The sequence below is a fragment of the Lepidochelys kempii genome, chromosome 7 (genome assembly GCF_965140285.1).
Source record: "Lepidochelys kempii isolate rLepKem1 chromosome 7, rLepKem1.hap1, whole genome shotgun sequence".
Classification (NCBI taxonomy): Eukaryota; Metazoa; Chordata; order Testudines; family Cheloniidae; genus Lepidochelys; species Lepidochelys kempii.
Window position 1 is genome coordinate 24,418,033 of NC_136386.1, and position 17,379 is coordinate 24,435,411.

Below are 17,379 nucleotides of genomic sequence, written 5' to 3' on the forward strand. Positions count from 1 at the left end.
GGAATTCATTTGCAAATTGGATACAATTAACTTAGGCTTGAATAGAGACTGGGAGTGGCTAAGTCATTATGCAAGGTAACCTATTTCCCCCTGTTTTCCTAACCCGCCCCCCCCCCCCCTTCCTCAGACGTTCTTGTTAAACCCTGGATTTGTGCTGGAAATGGCCCACCTTGATTATCATACACATTGTAAGGAGAGTGGTCACTTTAGATAAGCTATTACCAGCAGGAGAGTGGGGTGGGAGGAGGTATTTTTTCATGCTTTGTGTGTATATAAAAAGATCTTCTACACTTTCCACAGTATGCATCCGATGAAGTGAGCTGTAGCTCACGAAAGCTTATGCTCAAATAAATTGGTTAGTCTCTAAGGTGCCACAAGTACTCCTCTTCTTTCAGCTATACTTTGTCCATATGTAGCCATCCCCGACTTCATAAAGAAACGGGACCAAAGTACAATCCCCCAGAGTGCATTGGATCCTGCTGTATTTGTGCCCATTGAAGTCTTACTACTAGCATTACCCTCTGGATCTAGAAATTCTACTATCCCCCACAGCTCCTACCAACTAACCTGTTCGCTTTTAGTTTTACAGGACCCAAGCTGTTAATCCTGGCTCTCTCCCACCCCCTCATATGTAGTCTCCTGTAATGCCCAGCTCCCCTCCAGTCCACACACAATGCTTCTACAACCCAAGCTGATCACCAAACAGCTCTTGACACCAGCTTCTTCTTTTCATTCACTTATTCCCGCAAAGAGTCAGTTCTTAATTTCATAGCCCGTCTGGAATAATACCCTGCACAATGTACCAGACTGCCATTTCTCTGCTTGTTGCTAGCTAAGCCTACTTGGATTTTTTTCCCCCCTTAACTCACTCACTCACTCTATGATAGCCCATCACCTCTGCTCTCTCACTCATCTTATTTTAATTTGGACTCTTCTTTCCTCACTTGGGTTGGCCTCTGAGCTCCAGGAGCAAAATGCAGATTACTACTTCAATCACATTTTACTATTTTTGCCCAGTCCCTGTATGGTGCCCTCTTGCCAGAGCTCAGCATTTCCTTTACCTTATTTTCCACCAACGAGATGAGGATCTGCTCCATGACGTTATTGGTTGCTGGGATGGAGCTCTGAATGTGGCCAATCACTACACCGATAGCAACCCGTGACAGCTCATAGCTGAGGTGGGTGTTCCTGCGCACCAGCTCGATCAGTTCCGCACCTATTGTCTCTGGCACAGACACTGCCTGGCTGCTGGATTCTGGTGCCAACTCCTCCAAAGCAACTGCCTTCTTATCATCAAGGCAAAGAGAGTTGAAGGCTTCTAAGCCCCCGGATGGAGCTAGAGCAGTCTTCTTGACTTGCAGATTCTTCTCCCCATCCATAGGGAGAGACCTCTGACCTGCTGTTTCAACAGGAGGTCCTGGGGCAGCCCTCTTGGGCTGTGGAGATTTGGTTGCACCACGCTTTGTTGAAGACCCATGCTTCAGGTGGGCTGAAGGACTAATATCCAAGCTGCGTGATATTGTGGTGTGGGCACTCCTGCTGGGGACAGGGGGTGGAGTGTTGGTGGGGCTGGAAGTGGCTGTTGGGAGACCTGTTTCGGATGCAGTGGAACCAGTGTACAAGGTATCCAGGGAAGTTGTGCTTATAGAGGAGGTACTGGAAACCGACCCAGAGGTGATTTCAACAGCATCTGAAAAGGAACAATTAAAAGGCCTTAGCAACAGCATCAAAGAAAAAGGGAAAAACAAACTGCTGCAGCAGAGTTTATTAAGAAGCTCATTGTGCATGCCACCAAAGCTCCTCTTCCTGGCTCGCTTATCTCAAAGCAAAATTGTATTAGGTCTCTCTTGAACACTCCAGTAAAATAAACTCTTAAGGAAGGGGAAGAAAGCTGTTCTGTAGAGATTCTCTTCAAAAGGTTCACTGTTTTACAGGAAAAACATAACTAGGAGAGAGGAGTCTCCTCCCCCTCCCCCCCCCCGGTTTAGACAATAACTTTATTCCCCCCAAACATACTGCATGTAGCCAGTACTTTGATTGACGTATCTGAAAATTTCAAGGTACATAAGATTACTCATTGCAGCAAGCTTCTCCCTTCTTCTGTAAAGATCCTTCCCTGCAGCACTAACTGTATGCTCTGCTTGGCGTCAACAGCAAGAAAAAAAGCATTTGGCTGACAGGCGTGTGTAGTCCACTTTCTGCACTCTAGGTAATCTGATTATAAACCCATTAGCACATACCGCCCTTTCCCAGCCAGTACAGGAGTACTTGCTAGAGTATATTTCTGAGTGTTTTGTCCTGTCTAGTTTCGGCTAACTCTAGCAATGGTACTTACACCACTTCTCTAGGGAAACTAGTCCACAATCTAATCAACCTTACTGCTAGGATGTTTTTCTTAACATCTAGCCTAAATTTTTCATTACTCAATTACTCATATACTTTGCCCCATAACTTGTAAAAATGGGGCTGTGGAAACTTTTATCCCACACCCAACCTCTCACAGCTTGGCCAGGAAGATAGTTACTTGGGCAAAAAGTGGCCTCGATCAGCTACTTTTTGTGAATCCCAAATGAAGATATTTGAGATCTGTAGGAGAGTAAAAGTACTGCTTTAGGAACAACTTGATTCCCAAGGTGAATTTATTCTGATTTTGCATGCTACATGAATGTTCACCCAGCCATTCACTGCTCCTTATTGACTCCAGCTTATCCATAGAAAATAATAATCTCCTTAGTCAACAATACCTTAGGCAACAGAGCGTCTCTTGGGCCAAAGGGCCAGTCACCTCTGGAAGAGCCTTTTGTTTTTTCTGCTGGTCCCGGGTGATCTTTTGGTAATCTCACAATCTTACCCCCAAGTCAAAAGCCAGAACACTAGCTGCATATCCGTGGCTAAGAAGCCTGTCAATAGGCCTTCCACCCCTATGAATAAGGGAATAATGGGATTGTCTACTTCAACTGTTCAGGCCAACGACATGTGAGGCTGAATAAGAGCACACATCTCCCATGGAGATCTCTACCATTCTTCATCTTCCTCCTAAAGATGATCATCCACATACTTCCAGTAGATTCAATGGAATAGATAATGGATTCAAGAAAATCATTCCCAAGGGTAGAAATTCTCACTACTGTAGTGTGGAATGGCTCAGTACCATGAAGCAGGTTGCTGCCTGTTCCAAATTTCAATGAACTGCCCAGAATGTGACAGATCTGTCCTGCACCCTGCAAGCTCATTTTACCCGACATTAACAAATCCTGGACTGAGTTTAGGGAGAACTAACATCATGACAATGTAACTGTATGAGCACAGTGTAGCGCTGGGGCAATACACAACCACCACAACATGAATTGTATCACAACAAAATAACGTGCACTCCTCTCTCCTCTACCCCACAGGTCTAACCCCTAAAGGTCGCAAATTAATTTTTTTGCTTAGTACTGATCCAGTAGCACTCCAGGGATCAATACTGCAAGTTCTCACTACCACCACAGCTACTGTACTTGCACTGCATGCACCTCTGATCTTCTCCTGGGTTAGGGGGAGAAGACACCATACTCCCGTCTTTTGCACAGGCAAGCCACCAACTATGCAAAAGTCTGACTGGTGTGGCCATTATATGAACAAAGAGTTAGATGGACAGCTAGCAAAAAGCTTTTACTTAACAGAGCAGTCATTGCATTAATAGTGAGTGCCCTCTGGTGATCTAATGGCATTATCACATCCAGATGGGGAAAAAAAAAAAATTCTCATACTGCCTTGTTGAAAGATCCCTATGATACTCCTGAGAGAATAACTTATACAAGGACCCCAAAACACTGGTTATATCCTTATCACAACCAAGCAGAATATTCTAACGCTTCTTCTGCAAATGTTGTCTTCCCCCAAAATCCATCAGTTTAGGAAGTCCAGAGAACACCACGCCCAGCATCCAATGCGCCGAGTTGGTGGGAGAAGAAGCCACAGGTGCCAATCAGCCACAAATCATGCTTGAGGACCGAGGAAGGACATAGGGAAACAGTAGTCCCCAACACTGGAGTTTTAGGATTAAAATTGTGATGGAAATTTCAGCCCAACATCACCTGAGCAGAAATCCAAGAGATGCTTTTCTGAGCCAGAATTGCTGCTACCATTACACATCTTCCTATATTTTAGTTCAGTGTTGTCTGCCTCTTGCCCAACATGTGTATAAAAACCCCAAAAGCTTTTCCTTACTTCTACTGGGTGCGTCCATCTGCGCATTCTTGCGTTTCTCTGGTGGTGGGGGTGTTACAGGAGCAGCACGTCGGGGCTGTGGCGGGATCTAAAAGGGAACATTTTAGAGCAATCAAAGGAGGCTGACAATCAAGATACACTCCCTATTATAAACCTTTGTGTGTATGTGTGCACGCACGTGTGTGTTAATTTGTCCTTACATCTCTCTCATCATTCTATAAAGATATTAATAGGCGACTTCCTGCAAGAACAAAGAAGAAACTCCGAAACCTTGCTTTATTTCCTCTCCTTGACAGGAAAAGCAGCCCTTGTTTAATTGCTATGTTCAGCAGCACACAATGTGTGTGTCAGAGACATGTCAAGCATTTACTCTTTTCTTATTCCAGATGCAATCCCACATGTTTACCATGACTTTACAGTGATCTCAACAGCCCCACAGAGGCAGCAAACAGTGTGCATATCTAAACACACTTTTGGAGAGATCCATTACATCAGCCACAAATATCCTTGCAGAAAGACAAAGCCAAGGACTGGAACTACGTAAATTCCTTCCTAATTCATACTTCCATAGCAAATCTCATACAGAGAGTGAGAAACTAGGGCTAAAGTAGCTGTGTGTTGCCATAACGCCTGTGGTGTTCCCTGCTGTGAGAAGCTTCAACTAGAGAGCTTCACAAAACGCCCTACAGCTAGTACTTCCCACATAATTCTCTCCTCCTGGCAATGGTTGTGGGTGGAACAACAGTGAGTTCCCCAAGACTCCTGAGTTATCACCTTTTCTTATGGATACAGGGACCTCACCACGATTAATCATCTTTATTGCTTAGCGTTTGTATGACTGCAGTTTGCTCTACGTAGGACTATGATCCCAGACCACTGGGAAACTGCAGCCAGCATTGAAAATAGCAGCCAACTTAAGTGGTGTTTCCCTCCAGGAAGGGCATTGCACCAGAACCCATTGAACTGCACAGGCTGATATCCATGTGGAAGCTAAAGGTGTGGTTCTGGACCTACAAAGATATATTGTTTGGGTCCTGACTGCCTGAAAGATGCCTCTATCCTCATGTGATATTGCAATGGCTGCACTCAGGAGGTGCTCACATTGGGACTTCTCGGATCAGATGGGAGGGACTAGTGCCAGTGGTCTCAATGAGGTGCATTAGACTCCAGCTTGGTCCCACAGAGCCCTGATGTGACAACACTGAGGCCATGCTACATTTCTTCCAGGCTTCCTCTTTAATGGTATTTGGGAGGGGAGGAGTTTATATTGATGGGCTGGGAAGAAGGTGGTCTTTTTTGACATACAGAAATTCAGTATGTTTTATAATGCCTGTAAAGCAAACAGGGTGGCCAAGAGTTCAAAATCACGAACCAGGCTCTCCAAAATAAGGAGATTTTAAGAGAAGTTTTGGTTTCTTTTTTCTTAGCTTGTTTATGAGCCAACTGAGGACACATATTCAAGTTTTTCTCTGTAACCATGAGGGCCAGAAACGTTTGTTCTAAATGAAACCTGAGATGCTCCCATAACAAGACTCCAGTAGATAGAGCTTTATGAAAATGTCGCAAGACTTGCAATGTAATTGTGAAAGTTGGCAACACTGCCCTGAATAAGGCTTGTTAGAAATCTGAATGAATAAGAGCCCCAAATAGTATACAATGCTCTAATGGGACTACAGTGGCAAAGGGCTAACCACAACTGGCCCCACCATGCTCCATCTGAATTGCAGCACTAGGAGCACATCCCCAGCAATATTAGCAGCTTCAAGAACACAAAGATAGACTTTCCAAGAAGAGCAATCTCCGAAGCCTAATAGTGACACCATTCTTAAAGAGACTGCTTCCCCCAGACAGATCACTGCAATGCACTCCACACAGGCTGCTCTACTTGGAAGTCCCAGCTGCCTGCTCAGTGATGTTTCATTTCACCTGTGCTCTGCAATCTGTGCTGGCTTCTTTTTTCTTTCTGGGTTCAATTAAGGTGTCAGCCTTACCCACTGAACAGTAAACTAATTAGGTTCTGGTTACTTCAGACACAACCTCTCTCCTCATACAACACAGTGAAAGTGGAGATCAAATGGAAGCACTCAAGCTTCTGCTTAAGTGGAAGGGGGTTTTGATTTGGAAGCAGATTCTTCTCAGTGAAAGATTCTTGATTGTGGAATCTGCTTCCCCCCCCTTCAGTTCAGGGCCCGGATTTATTAAGATCCAGACCATGCTCCTGCAGGTTGAAGGCTTGTTTCTCAAGGCAGAACTGGCCAGAATCCAGCACCACACCTACTTGCCTTTAAGAAATTATTAGTCTTTGGCCCGAAGACTGCACAGCTGTGAGAGGCACAATTAGAACAGAGGAGGCCCCTGTAAAATGCTGGCAGAAGCCCCTCCCAAGCTCTTGTAAGTGCAGCTGGGCTAAAGTCAGCCCCATCTTTACAGCCATGAAGCCGCTTAGCTTAGCGCAATCACACATACATAAAAGTGGCAGGTTTTAGCAGCCTGCTTTAGTTAGTTTAGAAGATCAGCATGCCACTATTTGGGGGCAGCCAGGGAAAGGGCTCATTCTAGACACTTCACTGGCTCCACTACCCTACCACTACCCTACACTACCAAATTTGTCAAATATTTGACCTCTATTCTTATAGAGTTGTGTTTGTACAGCAGTCAAAGTGTCATAGAACATAATCTATACATGGAGCTCTGGAAATCCTTCCTGCCAAGAGGAGGCAAGATAAACTTATTTCTGCAGAATCTAATCTTCATTTTAAGGATATCTTTAAAAATAAGCCTTGAGTCCTCACAGTTGTGAAGGGAATGTGAGCAAGGCAGGGCCATCTTCCTGAATGTGCACAGAGAACACCCCGCACCTCTGCTGTTTGGCAAAGTTGTGAGCAGCAGCAGCGGTGCTGCGTGTTCTCTCTGCACACTGAGGAAGATGACCTGGCTGTGACGGATTCCTCCACCTTGATCACATTTGAAAGGCTTCCCTTCACAACTGAGAGTACTGGTAAATGGGCAGCAGAGTTTCCCGAATACCCCTTTAATTCTGAATAACTCAGTGAAACTGACCAAAATGCAATGCAGTGAAGGTGTCTATAATCCGGTGGATTCATATTGTCAATGGGTGGCAAAGCTGTGAACAGCAGCACAGGCAGGAGTCCAAATGAGAGGAGTCTGGAAGAGGGATAGAACAACAGATACTTCCCTTCTCACTCCCGTGCCCACTGGGCACCAAGAAGCTGAGTGGGTTAGGGCAGGCAGACCCACATCAACAGTCAAGATGACAGCCCCTTCCCTTCCAGCAGCCACTGAGAAGAGGCTGAGCTAGAGGCTTCAAATTGATCTGACACCTGCTATATGGAGACTTATACAAAAAAAATGCCTCTAGGCAGGGCCCAGGCAGACCCCTGTAAGAATCTCAGCTGGCTCCCTCTTCCCAGCAGCTGGGGGTGGTGGCTGGACTTCTCTGCAAGGGCAAGGGACTCCCAAAACCATTCATTCCTCACCCTTTCTGTGTCCATCACTTCCTTCCTTCCAGACACATGCAGGATTTTGCTCTGGCCAACGAAGGCAGGTGTGCTGCAAGAACTAATCAATGCTTCTTCAAGCACCACCTGGAGAAGGGAAGGGGGCACTGAATGGTGATACTCCTATCCCACAAGGGTGGGCAGTAAGAGATCAAGATTGGTCCCCAAACTCCAAAGCTCAGAGTTGTGCGGTCTCATTATTTTTAAACAAGTATAATATACTCCTTGAGAAAAAAACTTTGCTGGGATGGACACTACTGTATATAGCAAAGCCCTGAAGAGCAGGAGCACAATTAGTTTATACCCAGGAAAGTAGCTTGCTGAGCATAAACAAACAGTGAGTTTTATAGCTTTTCCAGTTTCTAAGGCTTCAAGACTTCCCTATTGTGTCAGGTAGTCAAAATTAAATGGCAAAAAAACTTCATGAAAGGAGAGTTAAGGTTGCTTGGTGGTAGCTCGTGCCCTTCTAGAATGCTGAATTCAGCCACACTCAGACTTCTGAAAGCCAGGAAATACAGAGTTAAAATAAACACCTATATAACCTTAATGCTGCCCCCTGGAGCTAGCAACAGCCATTGGGAATTGTCTGAACTGCAGCTGCCTCAACTGTGTTGGGTGTTGCTGTATTGAATGGCGGAGGAATAGGCTGAAGTACATTGGAAGAGCGGTGACTGCGATATGAGAAGATCTGGGTCTAAGTCCCTCCTATGTGTGTTATCAAGAGAAGTGCATGTGTACCCTGAGGTTCCTGTCTGCATTATTTCAATACAGAATTGTGTAGGCTGTTGGTAGCAGGACACTGGGGCCTTCTTGCCATGGGTACTGGCAGTAGTGAGGTGGGATATGAGAGCAGACTGTGGAGTTAATGCTGGTTAGGTTTAGGTGGTACCCTGTGCGCAAGTGTGAAAGGATTATAAAAGGGTAGGAAGTGGTTCTTAAATGTTAAAAGTGTAGTATTCTGTCCAGAGAGCAGACTCAGTGTTTGAGGGTAGGGAGAGTGCAGGCAGCACCTGTCCACTACAGTGAAAAGGCAGTGGGAGTGTATGTGTTAGGGTGTATCAGGGCATAACTCAAAGAGGGCAGAATTAAAGTTATGTGGGCAATTACCTTAACTCTGTATTTCCTAGTTTTCAGAAGTTTGAGTTTTGCTCAACTTGACGTTCTGAAAGGGCACAAGCTATTGCCAGGCAAACTTAACGCCATGTTAAAAGTGTTTTGCCATTTAATTGCTTAATTTTTTAAATAGAAAGAGAATCATTTGTTGTTAGGAGTTAATGGTCATTTAGACAGTTGTAGTTCTCAACTATGTTCGGAGCTGATATGCTACTGGGGCTAGGTAATAATTGAATGATCTAGCTTTTCATCATCAGATCTCAAAGAACTTTACATCATTATCCATATTTTACAGCTGGGAAACTGAGGCACAGAGCAGTGAAGTGACTTCCTCAGGATCACCCAGCAGGCCAGTGGGAGAGCTAGGAAGAGTCCAGTCCAGTGGTCTTCCTACTAGGCCACACAACTGCTGTGTGATTCTTCAGTGCTCCTCCCATCTCTTGCACATTTTGTTACAGTGGGCTGGGGATAACTGCCGTGCTCGGAAACGTTTGCAATGTGTAGTTACTAACAGGGCCAGTGAGAGATCTTATCCTGGCTTTTGTCCCAAAACCTTGCCAAGTTTATTACTTTACGGTTACAGCAACTTTAAGCAATCTGGGGGGGGAGGAGAGAAAAGAAAAAAAAGACTGGAGTGTGTGTGTCTCATTCCCTGCCCCATCAATCCCTGCAACATGTAGTCCCAGCCCACTTTTCAGCTCCCCTGACCCCTCCTAGCCCATAAAGCCATTAGCTGAACCAAAGAAGCCATTGACATGTAAGAAGTTGATCCTTGCAGTTTCCTGTCTTACCCTACTGCTGCTTACACACATTGCAGGCAACAGCTTACTGGAGGGTCACATACTATCTTGGCTATGTAGCCCAAAACCACACAATGAGCTGGGTCCCTTGCTCCCACTGTCAGCTGGGATTCTTGCTCCCACTTCAGCCAGGCTTCCCCAGCCCTGCCCAAGGTGCACCCAGTCTGCCTCTCCTCCAAATCATGTCCCTACTGCACACTGAACAGCCTCCCCACCCCACACAGGGGTGGTGTGTAGTTTATTTATTTTCTGAGTTTCAGCTGTGTAAATCTGTGTTACCTTCATTACCCCCCCACCCCAGATCTCAGATCACATGGAGGGTTAGGAAAAGGAGCTCAGACACCCCCAAAGAGGAGCATGATCCCCATATCCCAGAACACACAGTGGGCAGAGGGAGGGGACTCCCCCACATCACAGCATTCACAGGAAAAGGGAGAATTCAGGGTTGGCAGCCCCTTGCTACTAAACCCCCAACTTCCTGTTACCCCTCTCATCTTCTCACCCACACCACCAATATCTACCCCCTATTTAATCCCTCCCCAATCCCTTTTCCCTCTCCTACTATCCATTCCTATTTATCCCCCCATAATATCTGGATCACTCGCTGCAGACCCAAAACCCTCTCCCTCATTACCATACCACACTGTCTTGCTCCCTGAATCACCCCTTCCCGTCCTGTAAGGTCACAAACAGTCTTTTCTTTTCAAAAATAGTTTCATTGTCTTCTGAATATTCTGTTGTACTCAGATTGCCTCTAGCAAATTTTTTTGAGAAGTGTAGATTTTTACCAGATGTTTACAGTTCATTCTCAGACTTCTAACCAGGGTTGATTTCAAAGTTGCTAGACCCTGTGAATTTAATGAAATGCTGTTTTTTCCTTGGGGCTGTATCTCGGGAACCCCTTGCTCAAATGGCCCAACATTTGGATTACAATCTCCACCCTACACTCCCATGAGACACAACAAATTTCAAGACAATCCATGTAAGCACACCGATTCTAGAGCACTAAGAGGAGTCATCCTTTTAACAGGAAGGGCTTCCCAACCTTATCTAGAGCAGAGCTGGTGCTCAATTTTATAATACTGTATAAAACTGAAGGGAGAATGAAGGGGAGGGCCTCTAGACATCTATGAGCAGCACAGCAGGCTCAGAGAGGTGGTAAGTGGCCTGTTCATCTCAGTGAGATGTTCTCAGCTGAAACAATACCTGATGGAGATGAATATAGCCTGAAACAATTCCTCTGAGATGTCTGAACTGATGTGATCATTCACATCAGTGGGAGGTGCTGGCACTTAAAATAGGTCAAAGAAAGAACCAACGGCTTGCCTGGCAGCAAGAGTCCCATGATGCTCTGCAGCTAAGTTAACTTTCAGGAGTGGAATTTTACTAAGGGCTCGTCTACACTGGCACTTTAGAGCACTACAACTTTCTTGCTCAGGGGTGTGAAAACGCACCCCTGAACACAGCAAGTTTCGGTGCTGTAAAGCGCCAGTGTAGACAGTGCGCTGGAGCTGGTAGCTATGCCCCTTGTGGTGGTGGGTTTTTTTCGCGAGCTGGGAGAGCTCTCTCCCAGTGCTCTGCCACAACCACACAAGCCACGCTAAAGCGCTGCCATGGCAGCCCTTTAACATTGCCAGTGTAGGCTAGCCCTAAGCAATAACCTTTAGAAATTGTCGCAAGAGATATTTTAGGAATATTAACCACAAAACATGCACAAGAGATATAACAACATTATCCCAAAACAGAAATAAGCAATGACTAACCATAAGGTACTGAGGCAATTGTAAAGTTATAAGGGAACAGAAATCTTAGAAAATGACCTAAGATAAGAAGTAGGCACCAAAAAGGAGGAAATAGACAAGGATTGGAATGATAAACACAAAAGGGTAATACAGGTATAACTGCCCTGAGAAATCAAGAGGAAGTAGAGACCATGTGCTGTCTGGACTGACAGCAAGTACAAACGGGGAAGGGCTTCCACAGCTGTTGGTACCTCATGCCTCTCTGAGTATGTGCTGTCTTCATTAACTGTTAAACCAACAACTACAGACAAAGCTGATTTATCTGAGGTTTGTTATTAATAAACTAACCTGGACTCAAGAGAACCCCTCTCACTAATCACAGTTGCAATTTTTACAAGTATTAGTTATCAACTGGTTATTCATTATCGATTAATTATTAATCGGTCATTAACAGTGTTCCCTCCCCCCCCCAGAGAGTTTATGATATGTGTCAAACACGAATGTTCTCAGCTCCTCACTCTAGTCTCAGAAGTATATTCTTGGTGCATATCAGTTTGAGCTCCCCATCCAAAGGGGAAGGACCTCCCCAGATCCTGACTCACATGGGGAGCGGGGGTAGGGAGAGGGGCTCAGACACCCCTAGAAAGACAAGCTGCCTCAAACCTGACTCAGGATGGGGGCAGGGTTGGATGGTCACATCCCCATAGATGGGCAGAGGCCTCTCACATTCTGGCACATACACACAAGTGCAAGGCTCACACATTACTGGGGGTCAGGGACCCCCAGATTCCAGCTCACATGGGGGATAGGGAGATGAGAGGAGGGTATAACCTAAGGTGTGTGAGCCATGTTCTGGAGGAGGCTTGCCTAAGTGAGGAGTCACATCCCTGAGGATGGGCCAGGGGCCCCCAGATCATGATACACACATGGGAAGGGAATGTGGGGCGGACAGATGTCTCTGGCCCTATTCTTCCCCACTTCCCCCATCACGGACAGCCATGTCCCCTTTCCCAATGTTCCATGCCTCTCCTCGCACTCTTTAGTCCGCAACCCCTCTTCTCTATTCCCATCTAGGTCTTCCACCCCCTAATTACTCTCCCTGCAGTGAGCATTTGCTTGAGTAGATTTTCCCCCACAAAAAGCGGTTTCAGCACCTTCTGACTATACTGCTGTCCTCAGATTACATTTCTGGTTTGATCTCTGTCGGTCTGCAAAAAATGTGTCAACTTTAAGAAAAGTTGTCTTTTCCCCCATGAGCTGTATCTGACAAACCCCTTGGTCAAATGGCCCCAAACTTAGATCTCTGACAGTACCCAATGTCTCCACGAGGTGCATCAAATTTCAACAAAATTTGATTAATAATATCGATTTCAGAGCACTTAAAACAAACAGAAAGCTGGCCTTAACCTTAACGCTAGCAGAGATGTTGTTCTGCTATAATGCTCTAGATTTTTTTTTCCTCCATAGGAACTGGTCCTCACATAACTACCTTAGGCTGGTGAATTGAAGCGTCCAGCTACACTCTCTGTTCAGTTCAGCCTTCGAGAAGCAAGGAGGCAGCATCACTGTTGAACCACTGTAAACCACCCACCAAAATCTTGCCAAAAGTTACAGTATGTGCAAAAATAGGACTTGACTAGAAACCCGTAGCAGTTAAAAGGTGTCTCTTTGTAAGCCTCTGTTCCTCTCAAACACCACAGAAAACGGTTTAAAATGCATTTTTCCCCCCAAAGCAGCTTTACAAGCAGAAAGGAAGAAATTACCTTACAGATAAGGTAGTGTGGCTTTTGCTTTTTTGCATAAGGTGGGGGAGGGATATTTCTGCTCCAATTTGTATTTTCATAGCATATCAGAAATATCCCCATCCAGGGGTTATAATTATAATCTAATTAGTTCTTTCAACATGGGCAAGCACATTCTAATGAGAACACACCCAAAGTTGTCAGTCTCTCATCCATCACAGATGGGAACGGTGCCCTCTCGTTAAGTCAAAGAATTTATGTTCTTTGGACCTTCCCTGCAGCCAGGTGAGTGCAGATTTACAAAAGAAGCTGGGAATTACTTGGAGGTTTGTCAAGCCATTTGGCTAGCCTAAAAAAGCATAGCTAGTTTTCTCCTTTATCAGAGGGCTTTAGAATTGGGTTGGTTTGGTTGCCTACAGGGGCAGAGTACTGGGATAGAAAAATAGAGGATTTGTTAGGAAGCCTGTACACCAGCCCCTTTTTATCATCTCCACAGACTTATGTTTCCTGATTAAGTCAGTAACTAGCCCCTCCTATCAGCAGTGATGGGGTAATGGTGGCACTATAAACACTCATCTTGGACAGATGCAGCAACCCTACACCAAAATGTGCCATCTGTCTGACGGGAACTTGCATCTCTTTGCTATCTCCCATCATGTAATGAGTTACAGAATCTATCCCAAACAATTGCTGCTAAGTCTGTCCTGGCCAGTCTCTTTGAAAACTTGTTGACAGCTCACAGTAATTTTGTTCCATTTAGGTAGAATTCTGCTTTTAAGTCACATTTCCTGTGTTTTCCTCCTCTAATTTGTTACTACTAGGGATGTTCACAAGAAAACAGGATGTTCACAACCTGAGCAGAGGAATAAGCAAACATACAGATGAATTCCTAAGGAACAAAGATCCTGTTTTTGTGCAGATTTAACAAGGAGAAAATTAAAGCACAGAAAAAATATGACCTCAGCAGAACCGTCTCTAAAAACAATGTATTTCAAAGTATTCTCTGAGGACTCGGCAGCTCTTTAAAAAGGTGTCAAGAAAGAGACAGTAGCACAAACTAGAAAAGATCTTGCACGTTTACATAGTCTTGTATCCTCAGTGATCTCAAAGTGCTTTATAAATGTAAAGAATACACAGGGATCATACCAGCCACGCCTGGGATGGGACACAGTAGCTGTATAGTAGCAAACAGTGAAGCTACACTATAGTTCAAGGCAACAAGTGCAACTGAAACTGCACAGGGAATATTATGTATGATACAAGAGGGAGGGAACCTTTAAGTAAGAATCTAGAAGAGGCCAAGATGCCGTTACCTGGTAAAGGCCTTCATCATCCTCTTGGATCTCCGTGTTTGGCAGGCTGTGGTGTCGCTCATAACCTGTCCGGCACATGCCATTGGGCTGTCGTGCTAAATCCAAATGGTGATCACTGGAGGATGGGGTCATAATCATTCCCTGACTGGTTGGTGAGTGACCTTTGCGTGACACAGTCTCCTTCCGATGATGGATCAGTTTCCTGGCAAATGGAACGGGAACAGGGGCATTAGGGACATGGGTGAAGCGCTGAAGTCAGTACCCAATGCCAAGAAGCTTAAGTCTGAAACTGGACTGTGGCTACAATAGACATCTCCATAGTGAGGATCTTTACTGAAGATAGAAAAAGTCCAACTCCATGGAACTACTGAGGAAGCACCTCTCAGAGAGGAAGGAAAAGTCTTTGTAAAAAGCACATTATTTGTGAATCAGGGTTCACAGGTGACATATCTCCACTTCATGGTATGGAGGCCTAGTTGTTATGCCACGAGCTTTAGACTTGCCTGCACCTTAGCTCTATGGCTCCCTTACAATGTCCATGATTGTTTGATTTGAGGTGAAGCAGAGATGCCTCAATCCATAACTCAAGGTATCAAAAGTCTCCTAGCAAGCAATTGTTAATGGTGTATTACAAAGACACCATGCTCTGACATCCCTGTCTCAAACACTAAGTTTGCTAATCCCAATAGATTTACATTTTTAAGCAATGAAGGAAAGAAACAAATACACCAAATTGTCAACATGCCCCTCCCAGCGAAACTCAACTTCAGCAAGCTCTGGACACCAATTCAGCCTCTCTCCACCTTTAAATGACACTTTCTTTGTCCCCCAGGAGTGGGCTATTAAAGGATCACCCTGCAATTGCTGCCCGCTGAAGGTAACATATCTATTCTTCGTATTCTATACAGGTTGTTATACTGTCCTCAGTACTGTAGTGTCTCAGAGCCTTATGGAAGTGCATTAAGCAATGTGGCTGACCTTTGTCATGTGTGGATCTATTCTCCCTCAGACCCTCTCCCATGGAGAAAAGCGTGTGTACAATGCAGTGATCTGTCTGGACTTTTTTTGAGGGATGCAGGGGGTTGAGGTCCATTGTTCGCAGTGGAGAAAGTTTCTAGAGATGCCATTCTCCAAGCCAACCACCACAAATTGTGCATTTGTGGGTAGGTGGGTGAACATACACATACAAAAATCATCAGTGCCTATGGAATCAATCCCGTTTCATCTGGAGCATTAAGCACAACTCAGACCACCCAATGAGGGGAGGTGCAAGCCATGCATGATGCAGTGACCACCACTGTTCAGATGGGTTTTTATTTCAGGGCAGGGGAATTATATGTGATTCTACTAGCTGCACAGTTTCCTTTACATGATGCATTTGGCAAATTCAGCCTTGAAACCACTTTGTAGCAATGTCAAGATGCTGAAGTATCACTTCTCTGAGCTATCTTCTAAAAAGTGCCTAGTTGTTTCAGTGCCACTGGCTGGACAGCAGCTGCAGAAGGTACAATTACTGTGCTATCATCAGGGAAGGCAGAGTCCTCACCCTGGGAGGAGCAAGGGCCAACAGACAGAGAGAAACAAGGAGTCTCTAGACCTTAACACTGCATCACTGACTTTAGGTGAGAGATGTCCTCTTGTTCATGTTTTAACCACGAGCAGATTTAAAGATAAGGATCTAGAGGCCAAGTGACCTAACAGCCTGGGGGCAGGGAGAAAGGAACCAGTGGGGCAGCTGCATCTGAGAGGGCAAAATGGAATGGCCAAAGAAGATGCAAAATCTCTCCCCCAAACCCGGATTGCAATTGAACCAGAGTATTCTCCTCCTCCCCCCATCTCCCTCGCACTTGTAGAGAGAACTGCCAAGCAAGCCTTTAGCCGATGTGACACTCCAAGCCACCTGCAGTGGGTTAGATTAGCAGACAGGTGCCCAGTGAGTTGGAGAAGCTGCTTTGCTTAGAGGAAAATGGAATTGTGGACAGAGATTGAGAGGAGACGCTGCAGTGGTGACTGAAGACTCATCTGTCCATCACCTGGCTCTCACATCAGTGAGTTGGAGGGCTCCCCAAGTACTTCAGTCCTTTGTTTACTTAACAGCAGTGGTGTTCCAATTACCAACTGCCAACCCGGCCATCCCTTATTAACTACACCCAGGACTGGAACAGTGAACAACCTCCTACCGTGGCTGTACCACTACGTTCACTCTTTCCCTGCCTCTTTGGGACTCGACAGCTCAAGCTCTTTTCCCATCTGTCCCAGCTATTGGCTGTACTTACTGGAGAACATCCCTCTGCTCCAAGTTGTATTTGCCTCCATTCTTCATAGCTGCATTGTGGATAGCCTCAATAGCTCGGTCAATGGACTGCAAAACCACATCTTGTTCCAGCACCTAAGGAACACAACACGCTACACGTTACCAGGTCTTCATTTTCAGATTCCTTTCCATCGTACTTCACAGTAAGTGAAGCTGACAGCATAAGAAATCCCCAGGAGCAGGCAGTGCAGAGAACTCAGATGACTAATGGAAATAAGAGAAAGGCTTTATTTGTCCAGAACCACAGCATGTGATAACCAGTGTCAACTGTCCTGGTCTGTTCCCTACCTCTTTGAAGAATCAACTTTTAAAAAATTTATTTTTTTTTAAAATGTGCAGGTGTACACAAAATGCACTGTCTATTCAAGATTTATTGTTACAGATGAAAAAAACACCACAGCTCCATGCATTTGCCTTTTGGGCCCTGAATTCCTACAATTTGTTATATGAACATCAATTGCAAAGAGCATGGAACAGCTCTTCAAATCAATTTCACATTCAGATTGCCACAGAAAGCTTTTGAGTTTCCACTGCAACACAATTTATTCCATGCTTATTCCCTTCTGCTATACTTTTCCACCTCTGGAGTAACATGCACACCAAGTATCTGGAGAACTTCTCATGC

At 45.1% G+C, this 17,379-nt stretch overlaps 1 protein-coding gene across 2 annotated transcripts in view; it reads right to left on the reverse strand.

Moving 5' to 3' along the window:
- Nucleotides 1-17,379, reverse strand: part of NCKIPSD (NCK interacting protein with SH3 domain) — a 98,771-nt gene that overhangs the window by 44,240 nt on the left and 37,152 nt on the right. Inside the window, exons 2-5 of one of the 2 annotated variants that reach the window (XM_073351428.1) lie at nucleotides 16,717-16,829; nucleotides 14,441-14,642; nucleotides 4,213-4,300; nucleotides 1,062-1,690 (exon numbers count right to left, since the gene is read on the reverse strand). In XM_073351428.1, coding sequence (XP_073207529.1) covers nucleotides 1,062-1,690; nucleotides 4,213-4,300; nucleotides 14,441-14,642; nucleotides 16,717-16,829 — 1,032 coding nt within the window. The remainder of the gene's footprint in view (nucleotides 1-1,061; nucleotides 1,691-4,212; nucleotides 4,301-14,440; nucleotides 14,643-16,716; nucleotides 16,830-17,379) is intronic. The other variant, XM_073351429.1, reaches the window with a different exon arrangement.